The sequence below is a fragment of the Mirounga leonina genome, unplaced genomic scaffold (assembly GCF_011800145.1).
Source record: "Mirounga leonina isolate KUSES-001 unplaced genomic scaffold, KU_Mleo_1.0 Mir_165, whole genome shotgun sequence".
NCBI classification, from domain to species: domain Eukaryota; kingdom Metazoa; phylum Chordata; class Mammalia; order Carnivora; family Phocidae; genus Mirounga; species Mirounga leonina.
This window is the reverse complement of record NW_023270415.1, coordinates 33,884,520-33,906,606: the sequence shown is the minus strand read 5'-3', so window position 1 is coordinate 33,906,606 and position 22,087 is coordinate 33,884,520. Positions and strand designations below refer to the sequence as shown.

Below are 22,087 nucleotides of genomic sequence, written 5' to 3'. Positions count from 1 at the left end.
TCTCACTCATTCTCTCTTTCCACCTCCCATCCTGCCCAAACTGGATTATTTTGAAGCGAGTACTGAATATCATGTCATTTCAGGTGCAAACACTTCAAAATCGATCTCTAAAATATGTAACATTTCTAACTCTAATAAGGTCCCCAAAACAAACTGGTTAGCCTGGCTTTGGGACCACTGGGTCCCGACTAACTAGGTTGTCTCCGATTACTGCCACACACGGGGCCTACTCGAAGCCAGGTTTGTGAAGGGTGGCCCCAGAGCATCTGAATGAAGAGACTTTGGGGTGATTCTTAAAACTTCAGGTTACTGAACCCTACCCCAGACCTTCTGAATGAGAATTTCTGATAATGCCCAAGGATTCACAATTTGACAAGCTTCCCCAGGTGATTGTTGTATACACTAAAGTTTGAGAACCTTAGGTACAAAGGGGCCCACATTTTCTGCACCTCCTTTTCTTGCCTTTATTTATGGTGTTCCTTCTTGAAACTGCTCCCTTTCCTTTACTACCTCCAACCAGTCACCGCCCTTTCCCTGGCCCATATATCAGCTCTTTCATGAAGTCTTTTCCGGATTTCTCCAATAAAATAGTCTCTCCCTTTTTAAACTCCCTTTACACTTTATTTCTCTTACATACCAAGCACAGCCACTGTGTTACCATTTTTTACGCATTTATTTTATCTTGTCTATTAGATTATAAACTACTTGAGGACAAGGGACATTTTTAACACTTCTTTGTATCTTTTGCATTATGCCTTGCAAGAGTCAGCAATTACTAAACAATTCTAGAACTGACTTGCATTGTCTCCTATAATTTAGAACTTTAATGTCAAAGCTAATTATATGGAGTTTTTTGGCATAAGTCAAAATTAATGTTCAAGTGAATGAATTCTTTCCCCATTTCATATTTAGTCTAAAGATGAAGAAGAAGAGTATTCCTAGATCATTATCATTAATTACATAATACAGCATTTTACTATTTTAAAAGGACATTAGGTGTTGCTTCCAGATCTGTTGGGCTAAGACCCTACAGACAACCTCCCTGTGGAAAACAACTCTAAAACCCAGACACGAATACAAAAAGCAACAAGTCACAGGTACTGGAGAGTGCACAGAAGCAGAGGGACTCAGGTGGATAGCCTGTGCTTCTCTCATGCAAAGGAGAGCTGGGAGCTCTACAAGTGAGTTCCTGTCTCCCCAGCTTCTCACCTGAAGCTGAGTAGAGTCTGCAAGGTGCACAAAGCTGCAATGGAACACACCGGTCTTACAAGCACAGAGCCAGAGAGAGGATACTCAAACTCTATAGCTAAGAACCACACACGCTGTACTGAGACCACAGCTGCTGCACAAGAAAGAAAATTAAGAGCTCGAGCCCTGCCAGAAAAAATTACCTACTCACACAAGGGAAATAATATTCATCAGAAAAAAATAATTAAATCCAGAATCAGCACAACTTCATGTTCATCACATCTAGAATACAATAAAAAATTACTTAACATACAAAGAAGCAAGAAAATGGAACACATTCTCAAAAAAAGAAACATCAAGAGAGTCTGACCCAAGATGAACCAAATTAGGAACTTACAAGGTTTTTTTTTAACAAGGATTTTAAAATGACTATTTTAACTACCTGAGGGTTGTACATTTTTAAAAAAGCATCTTTAATGCAGAGTAGTGAGAAGTCTCAGCAGAAAAATAGATATAATAAAAGAGAACCAACCTGAAAATTTAGAACTAAAATATAGAACTGCTAAAACAAAAAATTACCTAGATAGACTTTACAGTCAAACTGACATGACAGAGGAAAGAGCGAATGAACTTGAATACAGATCAATAGAAATTATCCATGGTGAAGAACAGAGATTTTAAAAAATTATCTAAAAAAATAGTCTTGGTGAAATCAGAGAGGGAGACAAACCATAAGAGACTCTTAACTCTAGTAAACAAACTGAGGGTTGCTGGAGGGGAGGTGGGCAGGGGGGATGAGGTAACTAACTGGGTGATGGGCATTAAGGAAGACACAGGATGTGATGAGCACTGGGTGTTCTATGCAACTGATGAATCACTAAACTCCACCTCTGAAACTAATAATACACTGCATGTTAATTAAATTGAATTTAAATTAAAAAAAAATTTTTTAAATAGCATCTTGGGGATCTGTTAGATGATATTAAAAGTTTAAATATATGTGTAATTGAAATATCAGAAGGAAAGGAAAGAGAAAATGGGGCACAGCATACATAAAAGTTAACTCATAAGTCATCAAAAACTTAAATGTGAGAGCTACAACCATTACTTAAAGTATGAAAAAAATATTTTGTGGCATATAGTTAGGCAAAGATTTCTTAAACAGGACACCAAAAGCACAAACCAGGAGTAAACTGATAAAAATGGACTACATCAAGGTTAAGAACTTTTGCTCTTCAAAAGACAGAGTTTTAAAAAAAGGCAACCAACATGTTGACTGGGAGAAAAGTTCTGCAAAACATGTATTTTAAAAAGGGCTGATGGTATACAGAACCTTTGCAATTCAATAATAAAAAGACAAACACCCAAATTAAAAAGGAGCAAATGATTTGAACAGATATTCACAAAAGAAGATATACGCACAGCCAACAAGCACATGAAAAAACGTTCAACATTACTAGTCACCAGATAAAGGCAAATTTTAAAAATCACAGATACCCATTAGAATGGCTAAAGTTCAAAAGACTGACAACACCAAGTGTTGACAAGGATGTGGAGGAAGTAGAAATCTCATATATTGCTGGTGAGAATGGAAGATGGAACAGTCACATTAAAAACCAATTTAGCAGTACCTTATACAATTAAACATGAAGATACCACATGACCTAGTAAATCTAGGTCATGTCTAACTTCACAAAACATGAAAATATGTGTCTACATGAAAATGTATATGCCAATTATTCCTAACTTCCAAATATGTACAGCTATTATCCATAATAGCCCAAAACTGGAAGCAACCCAAATATCCATCAATTGGTAAATAGATTTTAAAATAAGGTGGTATATCCATATCATAGAATATTACTCAGTAACAAAAATTGTCAGTGAATCTCAAAAACATTATGCTAAGTAAAAGAAGTCAAACACAAAAATCTACATACTGTATGATTCCATTTAAATAAAATTCTAGAAAAGGCAGAATCCGGGGCGCCTGGGTGGCTCAGTCGTTAAGCGTCTGCCTTCGGCTCAGGTCATGATCCCAGGGTCCTGGGATCGAGCCCCGCATCGGGCTCCCTGCTCCGCGGGAAGCCTGCTTCTCCCTCTCCCACTCCCCCTGCTTGTGTTCCCTCTCTCACTGTCTCTCTCTCTGTCAAACAAATAAATAAAATCTTAAAAAAAAAAAAAAGGCAGAATCCGAGTGACAACATCTCAGTGACTGCCTAGGGCTATCGGTGAGGAAGGAGATGGAGTGCAAGGAAGCGTAAGGAAATTTTTTGGCTGAGGGATCTATTTTATATCTTGATTTAGTGGTTGCTGCATGGTAATATACAACAACAAAAATCATCAACTGCACACTAAAACTCATGAATTTTATTGTATGGAAATCTCATAACAAATGACAAAGAGAATTTTTTAAAAAAGAGTGTAGAATCAAAAGCAAATATCCTGCACATTGAATTCAGCAGATGAGCAAGCCAATTTAGATAATTCAGGATAACCCAAAGAAACTTGGCAGAACAGTTAGCCTTCCAAAGAGAATGACAGATCTGCTATCAAAACTATCTGAAAACAGCGTATCTGTTTACTGGTCTGGCAGTTAAGTTAAGCATTTCAATAAGTGACTCTGGGGACAAAAATGGGCTTGAATCAAATAAAAGAAAATGAAAACCATCTGGTTTGCCCTTTTGGTCAAACAGTGACTGGGAAAGAAATAGCAGTAGAAAAACCTAGGAAAAAAATGGCACTAAAAAAAGAAGTTAATCTTCATAGCTAGTGACATTATATGGTAGAATTGGAAAATCCATAAAACAATGTGTCCGAGGGACTTCAAAAATAAAGAGCTGCCAAAATTGAGATTAGAAATTATCTTTTGGAAAGTAACTCTTAAGTAAGTGGTATACACAAAAGACATGTTCATTTCACTTTATAGAAAAGAGGTAAGCAACTGAATAATCATCTCAACCCTCTCATGTTTTGGATTTTCTTAACCTTTTTATTTTAGAACAGTTCTAGATTTACAGAATTATTGCAAAGATAGTACAAATAGTTCTCATAAGCCCCATACTCAATGTGCCCTATTATTAATATCTTACATTAGTATGGTACATTTTTCACAATTGGTGAACCAGTATTAATATGTTATCATTAACTTAAGTCCATCCTTTATTCAGATTTCCTTTGTTTTTACCTAATGTCTTTTTCTGTTCCAGGATCCCACCAGGAAACAACTTAGTAGTCATATCTCCTTGAGCATTTCTGGATGATGACAATTTCTCAGATTTACCTTGCTTTTGATAACCTTGACAGTTTTGAGGAGTACTGATCAGCTATTTTGTAGAATATCCCTCAGCTGGGCTTTGTCTGATGTTTTTCTCATGGTTAGACTGGGATTGGCCTTCTGAAATACCTTTGGCTTCATTTTTTAACTCTTAAAGTCACCATAATATCATATTAGAATAATTTGGATTAATATTATTATTCAGATAATCATTTCCATCTGGTTAAAAATGAAAATGTCTGGGGCGCCTGGGTGCCCAGTCAGTTAAGCGTCTGCCTCTGGCTCAGGTCATGATTTTGGGGTCCTGAGATCAGCCGTGTCCAGCTCCCTGCGCAGCGGAGAGTCTGCTTCTCCTTCTCCCTCTGCCCCGCCCCCCTGCTTGTGCTCTCTCGCTCTCTCTCTCTGTCTCAAATAAATAAATAAAATATTTTTAAAAAATGAAAATGTCTGAAAGTATTCATGCTAGAGTAGATGTAAGTGAATTTAAGTAGATCACAGTGAATTATCAATCATACTAAAGCTCTAAAATATAGTTATTATTTTATATATTCTACCTTATAAAAACCACATTAATAATTAATATTAATTAATTGAGCCTCAAATTAGATACAGTAGTGAAACCACAGCTAGGTAGGCATAATTCCTAAACTTACAGCAGGTCATTTTTGATGAAGAGCTTTATGTATTTTAAGGAACTAAATTATATATTTTGATATATTCTCTTCCAAATGGCAGGTGGATTTTAAAAAGTTATTTTCCAAGTGGCTTTAAGGGATTAAAAATATCCTTGAAATATGAGGGAAAACATGATCTCCTATTATTACTTACTACCTTGTTACAATTTATTAATTCTTACTCTTATCTTGTTCAAATTTAACAAAGGAATATAAAAGTGAACAGTTTAGCACATGGAGGAAAGAAAAAATGTACTCCGTTTGTAAGGTCACTGAATCAGTGACAGGTCCTTTTTCTCATGACACAATGCATCTTATTTATGATGGGAAAAGTCACAGGAATTTCCATGTCAGTCAAGCTCTGGACTTCAATCCAGGCTTTTACAAAATATTTTGATTAGTATGTCCCAGATTATTATTTGGCTTTAATCCTAAAGATAAGGCCAACAGAAGTTGGATGTGTTCAACACCCCAAGGGAAAATGTTACCTGACATGACCTTGGTAAAGGTGAACCAGCTCTAGTCCTTGACTGGGAGTAAAAAATAAACAGCTAGGCAGGTGGGCAAGCCCAGAACAGAAGCGCTTGATTAGCTGCAAAAACTACTAGACTATGTTCTTGCTAAGATTGTGCAGCAAGTAATTCAAAAAGGAAAACAAAAAGCAAAGAAAACCCACCCAGTATAGCACCCACAGAAGACATCGCATCCACCTGTCAGATGGGTCAGTCACACAGGTCGTAGACCCAAGCCGAGTTTCCGGGCATCAAAGAGAGCCTGAGCCTGCAGACGGCTTGCAGACTCAATACGTTAATCAGAAAAACAAGTGAGGAAATGTCTTCACTAAAACAGCACAGGTAGGTACCCAACAGCATCTCAGTAAATGCTTAAAGCCCCTCAAGCAGCCCCACAAAAGTTTTGTCGACAAAAGAGAAGAGACCCATTGCTGTTGTCACTGCTCACTTTCTGATTGCGACATCATCTGTAGGAGGAGCAGGTCTAAGGACTGAGGTCAAAAAGAAGAAAGTCCCCTTCTAAGAGTAGCCCTTCTCCTGATTTTCCCGTTTATATACCAACCTGTTTATATCTCAGCCCAAAAAAGAAAACAATTATAGCCTTTAAATTCCCTCAGTGTCTGTATGCACATTATGTTTCAAAGAATGGGGAGAGAAATCATCTAATCACAGAAGGTCAAATAAGAAAGGGACATAAGTTTTACTGGGTCCAACTACCTATCTGATTAATGAAGGGAAAACACAGGCTTCATCATGCCCCAGAAATTAAGGGCAGGACTTTTTTTTTTTTTTTTTTTTTAAGTTTTGGTCCAGTTTCCTCTAGTAAATCAGGATCAACCTTGAAGAAGTGACATACCTGTTGAGAGCTGATATTTATAGGTTGTTTTAAAACGATCCATGTGACACTCTCAAGAAGAGGCGGGACTGTAAGGGAACCAGGATATGTCCAGTAGTCCCAGGATGGAGGAAGCAGAGATAATGGGTCAAAATTTGTGAATCGCGTTTGTTTACCCTGGTGGAGAAAACAGAATTCCCACAAATTACAATGGAAGAGCTTTACAGAGCCCTCAAAAAAACAAAAACAAAAACAAAAACAAAACACATGCATCCAATGAAAGACTATCTTACTGGAATTCTTCAACTCATGGAATTACTTAGTATCTGCCTTTGTATCTTAAAAAAAAAAAGTTTCTACCTTAATCTAAAAATTTTAGATGAGGTAGCATATTAGATTTATTTATTTAAGAAGCACAAGATTTGTTTAAAATGTGTTGCAGTTAGGGCGCCTGGATGGCTCAGTTGGTTAAGCGACTGCCTTCGGCTCAGGTCATGATCCTGGAGTCCTCGGATCGAGTCCTCGGATCGAGTCCCGCATTGGGCTCCCGGCTCAGCAGGGAGCCTGCTTCTCCCTCTGACCCTCCCCCCCTCATGCTCTCTCTCTCTCATTCTCTCTCTCTCTCAAATAAATAAAATCTTAACAAAAAAAAAAGTTTAAGATGTGTTGCAATTAAACGCTGATTGTGCAACACTCCAATACCAGAAACTAATCATGCATAGATTTATTAGTAATGATTTTAGATAATTTAAGCCCCTTCATCATTTTCAAAAGACAAATGACAATAGGTTGATTCTGCTCTATTGGTCGAGTATGTTCCAAACCTGCTTCAAAGCAGATAGCATATGCTCTAAAGCTGAAGTTATTAAAAGAAGGTAAGAAACTTCAGGAGAGAACAAGGAATACATTAGTCATTAGCAAATAATATTTCATTTTACCTTTTCTTTAATAGAATCCAAAATGTCAGTAATCTTTTGCAGCTGAGAATTATGTTCACCAATCTGAAAGCACGAAATTTCAAAAGAAATAGTTACTGTAGCAGAACAGGTCTGGTTCACTCCATTTCAGTCACTGGTTTTGAACTGTTGTTTTTTTTTTTAAAAAAAACCTACGCCCAGCCCAGAACAAACAGAGATTGTTTTATAATGAAGCTGTCTTTTACCTGCTGGCTTTATCATGCCAGAAGAATCAGAACAAGGTAATGTTACAGGCTGCTTGGCTGAATTTTAAGCTTGATTCCAAAACTAGTAGTAACAGCTACATAGTTTTTCCATTTTATGAATGTTTAAGATACAGGTTAGCTTAAGAGAAAACTCCCTTAGGAAACTCTAACATAATACCTGCACTATTCAACCAGATGTGACCTTCAGACCCTAGATCCAAACTGGCACTTGTGACGTCAAAGCATTAAAAGAAAGTATCTCCAGGGACACCTGGGTGGCTCAGCCTTTAGGCGTCTGCCTTCGGCTCAGGTCATGATCCCAGGGTCCTGGGATGGAGTCCCACATGGGGCTTCCTCCTCAGCGGGGAGCCTGCTTCTCCCTCTCCCTCTGCCCCTTCTCCTGCTTGTACTCACTCTCTCTCTCAAATAAATACAATCTTAAAACAAGAAAAAGAAAAGAAAAGATCTCTCACTTTCAGCCTACAATGATTTGAGGTCCTGCACCAAGACATATTATCATGACTAGAAATCATCATCAGAAAAATATATGTACCTCTTTTCATTATCTGGGATGTCCTGACTCTACCTAAGGTTTTAAGTCCTTCAGGATTCAAGTATAATCTCTTGCCTCACTCACATTCCACGGCCACCAGCGGACTTGGCAGCCAAAGGGAAGGAGCCGCAACCATTCATCCCACCCTCCATTCTGCCCTATACTCCCCCAGTCCCAGCCCCACCGAGTTCCAACATCGCACGCAGAGTCTGGTGGCAGAGCAAAAGCGCCCGCCCTACAAGAATGCGGTCACAGTGGGAGCTGAGCGGCCCAACCCACCCACGGGGATTTTAACAAGGATACTTACTTCACTACGTGTGACTATGAGACAAAGGAAAAGACAACAATTTTTAAAAACTGGTCAGTGTGTTTGAGACAACAAACCACCGTGGTAAAACTAGCGCTTCAAGGATCAGGGGCGTGAACTTCACTCTGTCCTGTGTCTCTAAATACTGTTTAATCAGGAAGAGCCTATAATAAAGATTTTCTTCTCAGAATCTCAACTGTTACTCCAACTATTGTTGCGGCTCCCGCTGCCGTTTCTATTCACATAAAAATGATCAATGGACAATAAGAGGAGACGTAAGACGATTCTCCTACGATACTCCTAAGGTAGTTCTGGGCTATTAGGTAAATCATCAACTAATACATAAATGTTTAATATTAATTTCAAAAGGAAAACATTAACACTTAGAAGGAGTTTACTATTAAAAATGGTAGACTATCCTTTCCACAACTGAAACTCTTTATCCAACATGGCTGATGAATTATTTAAAATGAAATCAGGGGATTCTCACCTGTAAAAATACTCCCAAGACAGCTAGTCCATCTGGCTCATGAGCTGCCTCAACAAAGCTGGGGTATTTGTCTGAATTCCAATGAACAACATGGAGCTGAAAGGGAGGTATGCAACATAATTCAAATGTTATCTTTTAAAAGTCCTTAAAAACATAAATGAAAATAAAATATTTATATAGATGTTCCTGGGCTGTGCACTCATGTGTATAATGTATTCTTCACAGAATCCACCTATTTGCTGTTGTCCAAAAGCCAAAGACATATACCATGGCCACTGTAGTCTATGGTATACTATGGGAAAGTCTACAGCACTAGTTAGAATGTTCTGGAGCATCCTGCCAAGCCCCTCTGGCCCGAGCAATCTCCAACCATTGCTCCTGAGTGACTTAAGGCTTCTTCCTAGCCTTCCAAGGGTGGGACTGCAAGAGAGCAGCCTCAGGTCAGATCCCAGCTGGTAGCAGAGTCCAAGAAACAAGCTTAGGCTCACAGGAAGAGGGAGAAGTCAACCAAGGGTTTGCAGTGACGATTCTGCTGCCAAGGACAGTACCAACTGTTCCTGAAACTGCCTAGTCAGATGTTCACCACTATACTTGAAGGCTTTTTATGACTTGAAAGTTCAAATTCTCCTTAAGAAAACTATTTTAGGCAGTATTCACACATGTATTGCCAGCTATAATTATGTTTAGATCCTTTGCTGATAGCAAGTTTTAATAGGGACAAAGAGGCTTTGTCTAGGAACAGGAACTAGGAACCAGACATGTCTGAGGATGGAAATGAGAGGCAGCTGGTGCCGAGTTAAGGGAAAGGAAAGAAGGGGAGAGGGAAGGAGTTGGAGGACCTGGAACTCTAGAAAATAGAAAACACTCCTACTTCACAACACTGCCCTCTTGCAAGTGGCCTCCTGCAAAAACCAAATGAGTCCTATATGTTCTGCCATTGTAAACAGTACAATAACCCAAACACACAAACAACTGTGAAAGACTATAGAATAACAATAAGGCAGAAATCCACCTTGGAGAGATCTTCACTCCTGATTAAGGGGAAGAACACACTAAGATAGACGCCAAAGGGCAATATGCCATGCTCAAACAATTTGGCCAAGATCGTGAGGACACCATGTTGTCCAAGAACCCCTGCATGAGGGACTGACTTCAGATTAAATCACCTTTCAGTGAATCCTTTTGGCACCTCAGGGCGGAAACACATATGAAGGGTTTCATGCACAAATCACCTTTCTAGCTGTCCCTTAAAAGAGAGAATTGAGTATGTTCAAAGACATGGTTTTAATCCCATGCTTTAAATATAACTTCATATCTTATAGGCAACTAATATGGGGGAATTTCTGGATAAATAAGAATTATCACAACTATAAATACATGAGCTACAAAACCATAAAATAGTCCACCATCTATAAACAATCAAGGAAGGTTGTGGGATATGCAGACTGAAAATACAAAGGTGGATCCCTGTGGTGCCATGTTCTAAGTTGGTGTGAGATAGTTGGAGGAGGAACGAAACCTTCAAAACACTGGATGATGAAACAAAATTCATTTGGCTTACATGAGATAGAGACATTCCACTCTAAGGGAGGGGCTGAAAAGAACACTAAAGTTGTTTTCAATGGCTCTATGCCAATCCATCAGCTCACTTATTAAGAGATGACACCAAAGATATAAAAAGATGTGAAATGATGTCTTTAGGTTCACAACAACAACTGATTAGAAAATGAATATGTAACTAAAGAGAGATGAATCTATATATCCTTTTGCTGATTAAAAAAACAGCAACTATTTAGGGGCGCCTGGGTGGCTCAGTCGGTTAAACATCTGCCTTCAACTTGGGTCATGATCTCAGGGTCCTGGGATCGAGCCCAGCGTTGGGCTTCCTGCTCAGCAGAGAGTGTGCTTCTCCCTCTGCCCCTCCCCCACACTTGTGCTCCTACTCACTCTCTCAAATAAATAAAATTGTTAAAAAAATAAATAAAAAACAGCAACTATTTAGAATATTATGGGAAACTAGAGCAAGAAGTTTTTTTTTTTTTTCAAACAAGTCTTTCTCTCTCCCACACACCTTGCCTAACTGGCACAAATAGCTTCAGAGGGAATGATATCACTTGTATTAGTGTTTGTATTTGGTTTTCTGGAGTTTTGGGTTTTTTGTTTTTTTTGTTTTTTTTTAATTTTATTATGTTAATCACCATACAATACATCATTGGTTTTTGATGTGGGGATCCACAATCCATTGTTTTCGTATAACACTCAGTGCTCCATGCAGTATGTGCCCTCCTTAATACCCATCACCGGGCTAACCAATCCCCCCTCCCCACTCCCCTCTAAAAGCCTGTTTGTTTCTCAAAGTCCATAGTCTCTCATGGCTCATCTCTCCCTCCAATCCCCCCCCCCCATTTTTCCCTTCCTTCTCCTAATGCCCTCCATGCTATTCTTTATGTTCCACAAATAAGTGAAACCATATGATAATTGACTTTCTCTGCTTGACTTATTTCACTTAGCATAATCTCCTCCAGTCCCATCCATGTTGATGGAAAAGTTGGGTATTCTTCCTTTCTGATGGCTGAGTAATATTCCATTGTATATATGGACCACATCTTCTTTATCCATTCATCTGTTGAAGGGCATCTCAGCTCTTTCCACAGTTTGGCTATTGTGGACATTGCTGCTATGAACATTGGGGTGCATACGGCCCTTCTTTTCACTACATCTGTGTCTTTGGGGTAAATACCCAGGAGTGCAATTGCTGGGTCATAGGGTAGCTCCATTTTTAAATTTTTGAGGAACCTTCACACTGTTTTCCAAAGTGGCTGTACCAACTTGCATTCCCACCAACAGTGTAAGAGGGTTCCCCTTTCTCCACAACCTCTCCAACATTTGTTGCTTCTTTCCCTGTCCATTTTTGCCATTCTAACTGGTGTAAGGTGGTATCTCAGTGTGGTTTTGATTTGGATTTCCCTGATGGCTAATGATGATGAACATTTTTTCATGTGTCTGTTAGCCATTTGTATGTCTTCTTCAGAGAAGTGTCTGTTCATCTCTTCTGCCCACTTTTTGACTTGATTATTTGTTTTTTGGGTGTTGAGTTTGAGAAGTTCTTTATAGATCTTGGGTACCAGCCCTTTATCTGTAGTGTCATTTGCAAATATCTTCTCCCATTCTGTGGGTTGCCTCTTTGTTTTGTTGACTGTTTCCTTTGCTGTGCAGAAGCTTTTTATCTTGATGAAGTCCCAAAAGTTCATTTTTGCTTTTGTTTCACTAGCTTTTGGAGATGTATCTTGAAAGAAGTTGCTGTGGCCGATGTCAAAGAGGTTACTGCCCATGTTCTCCTCTAGGATTTGGATGGATTCCTGTCTCACGTTGAGGTCTTTCATCCACTTTGAGTTTATCTTTGTGAATGGTGTTAGAGAATGGTCGAGTTTCATTCTTCTGCATGTGGCTGTCCAATTTTCCCAGCACCATTTATTGAAGAGCCTGTCTTTTTTCCATTGCATGTTTTTTCCTGCTTTGTCAAAGATTATTTGACCATAGAGTTGAGGGTCCATATCTGGGTTCTCTATTCTGTTCCATTGGTCTATATGTCTGTTTTTGTGCCAGTACCATGCTGTCTTAGTGATCACAGTTGGGGTTTTTTTTAAAGATTTTATTTATTTATTTGACACAGAGAGAGAGCACAAGGAGGGGGAGTGGCAGGCAGAGAGAGAGGGAGAAGCGGGCTCCCCACTGAGCAGAGAGCCCACTGTGGGACTCGATCCTAGGACCAAGGGATCATGACCTGAGCTGAAGGCAGCCGCTTAACCAACTGAGCTACCCAGGTGCCCCAGCATTTGTATTTGAATTAAAACTCAAACAAAGGGCGCCTGGGTGGCTCAGATGGTTAAGCGTCTGCCTTCGGCTCAGGTCATGATCCCAGGGTCCTGGGATCGAGTCCCGCATTGAGCTCCCTGCTCCTTGGGAGCCTGCTTCTCTCTCTCTCTCTGTCTCTCATGAATAAATAAATAAAATCTTAAAAAAAATAAAAATAAAAAAAATAAAACTCAAACAAATAACAAACTCACATTTCCTGACTAACAATGACAGCCTCATTGATTTAAGTAAATGACAAGAAGTCGTAGCCACAACAAAAATGGAAATGAGAAGTTTCTTCCCTGTTGGAAAATAATTTCTTTTTTTTTTTTAAGATTTTATTTATTTATTTATTTATTTGAGAGAGAGAGCATGCGCACAGGGAGGAGCATAGGGAGAGGGAGAGAGAATCTCAAGGAGACTTGGTGCTGAGGGCAGAGCCCAATGGAGGCCTCGATCCCAGGACCCTGAGATCATGCCCTGAGCCAAAATCAAGAGTCTGACTGACCCTCAATCACTGAGCCACCCAGGTACCCCAATAATTTCTAAATAATAGTATTATTCAACTCCAGCATTTTTAACTGCATACTATTGATATGTAAATTATGTTTAGCATGCCAAAAATCACCATTAATGTTAAAATTATAGTTTTACTATCAACTACATATTTAATATGCTTATTATATAATCTGTACAAACTGTAATCAGATGAATTTTAAATATGGAGTGGATTATTAGCTACTTTTTATAGATGCATACCTCTTAGGATAAGGTTTTCCATTATTTAGATCAGTTTAATCTCTCTATATAATGTTACAAATCATCAGATTAGACCCAAAGTTAAGTTTTTACATGGTACACTTTAAATGGTTTTTTCCTTTCATTTCTTTTCTTCTTCTTATTTTCTAAGAGGGTACAACTCGATGATAGTCATGAAGTTAGGTACAAAAGAGGCTGGAAAAACGAATCTAAGAATCATTTCTACAGCTGAGCACAAAGGGATTTTTTTGAACCTGAAACCAAATGTCAGTGATTCCCAAATACCTCCAGCTCCATCCTGGACGTCTTCCTTAAACTCCAGGTCTGTATACCTAACAGCCTTCTTGAGCGTGAGCTAGACTATCTAATAGGCACCTCAAACTTAATGTGTGCACAACAGAAAGTCAACTTCTTTCGGCAACCTGCTCCTCCCTGGAATTGCCCATCTGAGTAAATGGCAGAACGAGCCTCATGTTTGCACAAGCCAAAGTCTTAGGAGTGTTTTTAGACTCCCTCTTTCTTCTTTCACTCGTGACACCTGTTTCACTGGCAAGTCCCACTGACTTTCTTTCCCAAACATATCCTGGACTCATCTACTCTCTTCATCTCCACCACCCCCATAGCCCAAACCACCATCCTTGCTCATTTGAAATACTTCCATAACCTTCTAATTTGTCTCCCTGTTTCCACATTTGCCCAACCTCTTTTCCACACAGCAGCTAGTTATATTTTATAAAATATAAAGTAGAACATGATATTCCCCTGCTCAAAATCTTCCGTTGTCTTTGTCTCAATACATTAAGGATAAATTCCAAACTTCTCACCTTGCCCTACAAAGCCCGACAAGGCATGGTCCTTGCCTGCCTTCCTAGGACACAGCCTATAACCTCTCCCTCATTAATTCCAATCCCAGAAGCAACGTCTTAGGGTTTTTAAACATGCCAATGTCATTTCTGCCCGAGGTTATCTGTATTTGTTATGCCCACTCGCTGAGAAGCTATCTAGATTTTCTCATGGTGAGTTTTCCTAACTATTCAATCATACTACCAGATCCCATGGTATTGTTCCTATCAAGGAACTTACCATATACCATTTATTTATGTGTTTATTGTCTACCTCTAACATCCCACCAAACCCTGAGGTCTGACCCAGACTTCCTCATTCTCCATCAGCACAATGACGCCCCCCCCAAACCAAATCAATCAACAAATCCCACCGAAGATGTAATGGCCACCAGCACTCCAATTAACTGCACTATCATCTATTACCTGGAACTTCCCTCCTCCTCACTGACTCACTTATCCACTCCTGCTTCAACCCAATTTATTCTCAAACTGTAGCATGAATATTTTTAAAATGCAAATATGATCACTTCACGATTCAAAGCCACTTAATGGCTTCCCACCACACTCAGAATTAAGTTCACAAGCCTTACCATGATTGATCTTCATAAAATCAGGCCCTCCAGCCTTTCCAACTTTACCTCTGGCATCTCTCCTCTTTGTTCTTCATGCACTAATCCCACTGGCCACTCTGTTCTTCAAGTATGTGATGTGCTTTTCCACCCCAAGTCCTCACACATGAGTCTATGCAGGGCCCCTGCTATATCCTTTGCCTGGCTCACTCCTGCTCATCCTTCAGGTTTAGGGTTGAGGGACCCTTCACAGGGAAACATTCCCTGGCCCATCCTTACTTCCTTCCAGCACTCCCTTCAGGATGAGCAAAAGTAAGCTGGACAAAGATGGGCAACATAGTGGGGTCACAGTGAATTCTTAAAGAGTGAATGAAGTCATGAACAAATAAAGAAATAAAATAAGAAAAAGCCTTAAACACATATTAAAGAATATGTGTTTCATAAGTTGACTGAAGTATGAAACTTCAGTCAAAGCTTAATCTACTTCAAAAAGGAAAGTCTATAAAGATGTCTCTTGCTCTGCAGGTCAGAACTCTGAGCCTCCGGAAAATTTCAGGATAGGAGTGCCCTTTTCAAGAAACAACTTGCCAGCTCAGATAAAACTTCTCTGAAAGTATACTTTCAAGTTTATGACACTAGAAAGTATCACCATAAAGCATTGTAACTAATTTTTCTTAGTTGCTTAGGAAAATTACAAAGCCATAATCCAAAACCAGCTCAATCCCCATAAAACCTTCCAGATTTACAACAATGTGTTCAATTCAGAACACAAAACTTTAGAAAGCAACATGAAAACTATTCAGCAGATGATATAAACTGAGGCACCGTACAGATTCAGGAGTCCCACTTTCTAATTCTTGGCATCGTTTATCCTGTGCCATGGAACACTTTGGATATACATTTTATTCCCCCATCCTGAAAACAAAGCAGGTCCCATACCCTAAGCACTTGGCTTCAAACAAAAGTGTTTTAAGTAGACAAATAGATGATTTGGTTGATAGGCTCAAACAATAGATGTACATGTTAATGGAAGAGCAAAACTGGAAAATTCTCTTGGTTGGATTTCTCTGAACAGCAGAACTATAAAGGAGTGTCTAAATTCCATAGCTTAGTAACCATGAGAAAATGAAAAAGAACTTTACTTGCCTGGTAATGCTCTGTTTCACCTAGAAAACTCACAAGCCAAATTACTGTCACTTAAAAAGCTTTGGTTGCGTCATACAATAATTCACTTTCATCTCATGGAAAAGTTGGGTGTTAGCAATATTTAACAGTATTAAAATTTGAAGTATATTATGCTTTGTCATTTAACAGAGGATTAGAAAAAGTAGGGTTTTATTAATGAATATAGTTATAAAGGAGTAACTTCCCAATTAAAAAAATGTCAATGAATGCTTTATTGTGTTATGACTTCAATAATTAACAGAGATTCCCTTTTAGACCTGTAAATATAGAGGTAATGTAGAGTTTAGGAGAGTTTGTCTTCGTTTCTTTTCCCTATAAGGAACTTTACCATTTACTATCACTTCTACAAAATATGATATTAGTATTCACCTGTGTCTGGACCATAGTTGGGCCCAAATCAAATGTCTCTTTCTCTGCCTTCTTCCTGGACTTTCAGGAAACACAACAGATATTCTAGAAAGAGTTTGTAATTTGGTATCAGACAGATCTGAGTTTAAATCCATCTCAACTGCTTCCTAATTGGATAAGTTACTTACTCTCTCCAAACCTTCAGTTTACTCATTTCTAGAAGGAGCACGATAACCCTAAGCTCTCAGAGCTGGTGTAAGGCTCAGAAGGACCACATTTATAGCTCTCATACTGATAAACTCTCCTATTGATGAAATAAAGCAATCTTAGACACTGATTCCTAATTTGCTCAGGATTAATTTGGAGTCAAGAGTCAAATCCCACCACTTAGGAAACCACTGAATCACGAATATATGTCCGATGGCTTACCTCTGCAGCATATCTCACTCCATCCACCACGTGCTCAGAGCCATGATCATCAGAAGACCCCCAATGAAGGTGAAACTGTCGCAAGCGGTAGCTTCCAAAGAGAGGACCCCCAAGCAGAACTAAACACCAACATATTTTAAATTGTTAGCAAGAAAAAAATATTTACACATGCTGCTACGATTCATATCATCTCCCCGAATTATTCAACATGCCCATGTCCTCTGAGGAATTTTTTACAAATGTGTCATTTAGTTTGCAAAAAGGCATACAATTTTTAGGTATATGAGGAATGAAAACAAACATTTTAAAAGGTTGGAGAGTCCACAATACAGATTTTTATGGGACATCTGGGAAATCACAACAGACACAGGGGTTAGAAAGTAGAAGAAATTAGGAGTTCCTAAAAGCAAAGAATTGGTCTGTTTATTGGAGGATGTCAGCCTCTCTGAATGTGGTATGTAAAGAGGGCCACTTTGAACTTGGTGGAGCAGCCCAGCACTATGCTTAGAAAACAGCCTCCAGCATTGAGAAGACGTAGGCTCATGCTCTTACTGTGTGATCTTGCGTCAACTCTAACTTCAAATCTTTAGCTTTTATGTCTGTCACCTCAAGACAGTAATACTCCCTCCTCCTAATACTGTTTTGAAAATAGAAGAAAAGTTGAATACCAAGAACTTATCACTGCCTGGCACTCAATCAGCATGCTGGACATGTTAGCTTTTATTACTATTTTATTGTTAGGATTACTACAAAAATTGGCCAAGTAAGCACATCTTTTGTACTTGAATTCTATCTTTCCAGGGAAACCTGGAATACAGGACAAAATTAACTCTTTTTTGGCAACAGAATCATATCTTAAGTATATGGAAGAGCTTCTTAAGAGAAAACATAGCTCTAAACTATCTCCTCCTAATTAATTTTTACTGGGCATGTTTAAAGGATATGGTGGGGGGGATAAGAAAGCACTGAATGTTCAATACACCTTATGCATTACTAATCTCCCATCAACATCCAATGGAAGTGTTAGATTGTGAGATGCAGCCTTAATAATAGTTTGATTTAAATGACCCTACTCTTCAGAGATTTCAGATAGGTAGAGATGCAGAGATAGAGATATCTCAAAATTTGTCAGGAATGATCTGTCTTATATAAGAAGCAAAAGATGTTATGGGGTGCCTGGCTGGCTCAGTCAGTAGAGTATGTGACTCTTGATCTCAGGGTCATGAGTTCAAGTCCCATGTTCCACAGGGAGCCTACAGAAGCAAAAGATGTTAAGGCATATCCCATGCAGTCTTCTAGACACAGCAAGGGAAAAAATGGAAAATACATTTGCCTAAAGCACACCCCTCGTTGAGCTATACTGAGGGAGAGAAATGGTCTGGTTGTATTAACCAGTACAACTGAATTCATTCCTTCCTTACTCAGGTGGACTCAGCTAAAGTTGAACATCAATGATTAAGAGTTAGTGTGGTTGGAATCAACAAAACTGGGGATAGTCCCAGCTCAGCTACTGAATTATGTAATCTTCCAAAACTCACTTAAGCCTCTGTGGGCATCAGCTTTCTTGTCTATATTTGTGTTCGTTTGTCTGTCTATTTTTAATTAGGAGATTAGACTGGATGCTCTTTAACTTCTACAGTTATCAAAACTACCAAGGAAAAAAACTGAGCATTTGCAATAAAAATTTTTTGGGAGGTCGAATGGTTGGAGGTTTCTTTAGATTCATTTGGATCCAGATTTCTTTACAATAAATAAAGATAGCTATTTCCAAAGCCCTCTGAAAAATAAAAGAGAAGAAGCATTTACATCAGATTCTAGGGCTTGCTCTTCTGTTAGTTACACTGTTTTAAACAGAGTAGTTTTAGGGTTTTGAGTCTCCCACTGAACAGTGTTCTCGAGAGCAGACTCTGATTCAGTCCCTCCTGGACGCATCACCTAAGCACAGTAACTATCACAGAGCAGATACATGATAAATATTTGATGAATGAATGAATAAAACATTTGATCTGTCTTTAAACGAGCAGTTTCAAAGATGATTCACAGATAAATTAATTTAAAAGGCACATTTCCCTAAGTGACTCCATACAGCATGGATGCAATGGCATTCCAAATAAAAATAAATCAGTATTGGTTTCAGGAGTGGAATTTAGTGATTCACCACTTACATATAAGTTACATATAACACCCAGTGCTCATTACGGCAAGTGCCCTCCTTAATGCCCATCATCCATTTAGCACATTCCCCCCTCTCCTTCCCTCCAGCAACCCTCAGTTTGTTCTCTGTAGTTAAGAGTCTTTTATGGTTTGCCCCTTCTCTGTTTTCATCTTATTTTTCTTTCCCTTCCCCTATGTTCATCGTTTTGTTTCTTAAATTCCACTATGAATAACATCATATGATAATTGCCAAAGAAACCAACAATTCTATTGTCCTTTTTTTTTCTTACTGTAGCATAATAAGACCTGAGCTGAAACATAAAGTCATTCCTTATATAAACATAAAAAGCAGATTAGAGAGCTTGAGTAATCAATGTGGAATTAACTTTGGGAGAAGATGCAAACAAGCTGACTCAAGAGAAAGAAAGTGATACCAAAAACACACATGGTTAGGGAAACATCCAAGAATAATGGTTGATCTCTGGAAAGCCTACTCAGAATCCAGGGTTTAAAGCCAGATTAGCATAGCTCTGCTAGTTAAGCAACAAAGACTGCCTTACACTCTACATATTTGGACTCCACATCTGAGTGTTTCCACTAAAATACCCAAACTGGGACCATGATCAGCAAATGTCTACTTGTGAAGAAAACATTCTCTTGGAGCAGAGCTCTTCTGAAGAAACGCAAGGTGGGGAAAAGTGAGTCAAAATAGTACGGTTAATTTTTTTTTTAAATATTTTATTTTTATTATTTATTTGACAGAGAGACACAGCGAGAGAGGGAACACAAGCAGGGGGAGTGGGAGAGGGAGAAGCAGGCTCCCCGCAGAGCAGGGAGCCCGATGTGGGACTCGATCCCAGGACCCTGGGATCATGACCTGAGCCGAAGGCAGTCGCTTAACCGACTGAGCTACCCAGGCGCCCAATATTACGGTTAATTTATCATTGACTTTGAGATAGTCTATAATAAAATAATGAAACTATAACATAAAATGAATAATGGTGACAAAAGTTATTTTTAAGGAGAATGACTTAGTGTTTTCATGTGTCAAATCATTCATCTTCCTCTGCAACCTAGATGAGTAAATAAATATTATTGTCTCCATCTTATATCTGAAAACGAATAATCATTTCTCCAAAATCACAGCTGGTATACAAGCATAGTCCACTTATCCTTTCATTCAGAATTTTTCTAAAATCTTTTCCAAATAAAACACTCATATAAGAGGTCTACAGAGATTAATAAACCAGAGTTAAATGCCATAAAAGTTTGGGAAATTTTTTTTAAAGGTTTTATCCATTTATTTGCGAGAGAGAGAATGAGAGACAGAGAGCACGAGAGGGAGGAGGGTCAGAGGGAGAAGCAGACTCCCCGCCGAGCAGGGAGCCCGATGCGGGACTCGATCCCGGGACCCCAGGATCATGACCTGAGCCGAAGGCAGTCGCTTAACCAACTGAGCCACCCAGGCACCCCCTGGAAAATCTTTAATATCTTAGTAAAAGGGTACTTGTCATTTGTTATACGCTACAAAGACCAACAATGTTGTGAAACTAGAAATGTTTCTAGATTGTTAGAAATTTGCTAATCCAACTCATTTTCTGAAACTACACCGTCGTCAGTGGCCTTAAATGATAAGCAGGGTTGCAACAAAATCAGAAAAAAAAAATCTAAAAATTAACACACTTATCTTTGCATGTATTTACTGTCTATCCCACCAGCACACAAACTCTTTTGAGGCAGAATCTGTCTTGTTCTCTTGTATCTCTAGTGCCTAGGACAGTGTCTGCATCGATAAATACCACGAACATAAAATAGGAAAAAGACCTCATCTATAGAAGCACTTCTCCATAAACTTTGGTTTATAAGGTGGCTACTGAGTAAGTGACCTAGGAATCGCTACAGAACATGTTCTTATGACTGTGAATCTAACAAAAGTCATAGCCTAATCACTGTGTGGTAAACATTTCTGTGAAGTAAAGCTAAGTGAATAGCACATCTGTATTCTGCTTGGAATCTAGGAAAAGAGGAACCAAACAGCACAAATCTGCCAGGATTATACTATGAGAGAGAGACCAAGGCCATCGATGTTTCTGGTCACTGGGGCCTGAATCCTTTATGGAGCCAGGAAAGTCTTCATTAAGTCTGGCTTCTTTTGTCCTGAGCATATGCACACCATGTTACTCTCCCATTGCTCATTCATTCAACAATTCTGAAGAGCTTACTATGGGCCTGCAACTGTGTTCAATACTAAGTATGGGATGCTGAGTAAGATCATCCCTATCCTCAAGGAACTTACAGTCTAGTGAGGGAAACATCATTACACTAAAGCTTTGTAATATCTACATGTCACAGATCACCAATTCAGTTTCCTGCAGATCTTGGCTTCTGGGAGGGATCACACAACTAAGGTATCCTTCCCCCATATCTTTTTCTGTTTTGTTTTTTTTTTCTTTTCTAATGTATAACTTCAGATCTTGTGAATTTGGTGATTTCAGGTAGTTACCTAGAACCACATAACTAGAACTTGATAACTAGATTGTAACTGAGAAATTAATCATTTCTAGAGATGAAAATTAAAGAATAAGCACTGAAACCATCAAGTCACTGGTGTTCCGAGGAGGCCTTTCTTAACGAGAAACCAGCTTCCTTTTGACATCTTTAAAAAATTTCAGCACAACATACCTCATATATGGTAAGGATACAGGCCTGTTATGTATTATGCTTTATTATTATTAGTTATTAATATTTATTAAGCACTTACTCTATGCCAGGAACCCTCATTTATTAAAATATAAAAATTAGGACAACAGCCTTTAAAAATTAAACATTCAAACAATGAATAATCCACTAATACTTAGGTGTCAAATGGTAAATATTAATTGATTTCTGGTGGTTTGTAATTTTATTGGGATTTCACCTATGTAGACTAATGTATCAATTTTATT

The 22,087-nt window shown here is 38.7% G+C and overlaps 1 protein-coding gene across 1 annotated transcript in view; it reads right to left on the bottom strand.

Moving 5' to 3' along the window:
- Positions 1-22,087, bottom strand: part of CA13 (carbonic anhydrase 13) — a 35,406-nt gene that overhangs the window by 5,617 nt on the left and 7,702 nt on the right. Inside the window, exons 3-6 of the mRNA XM_035011462.1 lie at positions 16,989-17,107; positions 8,999-9,094; positions 7,425-7,487; positions 6,508-6,663 (exon numbers count right to left, since the gene is read on the bottom strand). Coding sequence (XP_034867353.1) covers positions 6,508-6,663; positions 7,425-7,487; positions 8,999-9,094; positions 16,989-17,107 — 434 coding nt within the window. The remainder of the gene's footprint in view (positions 1-6,507; positions 6,664-7,424; positions 7,488-8,998; positions 9,095-16,988; positions 17,108-22,087) is intronic.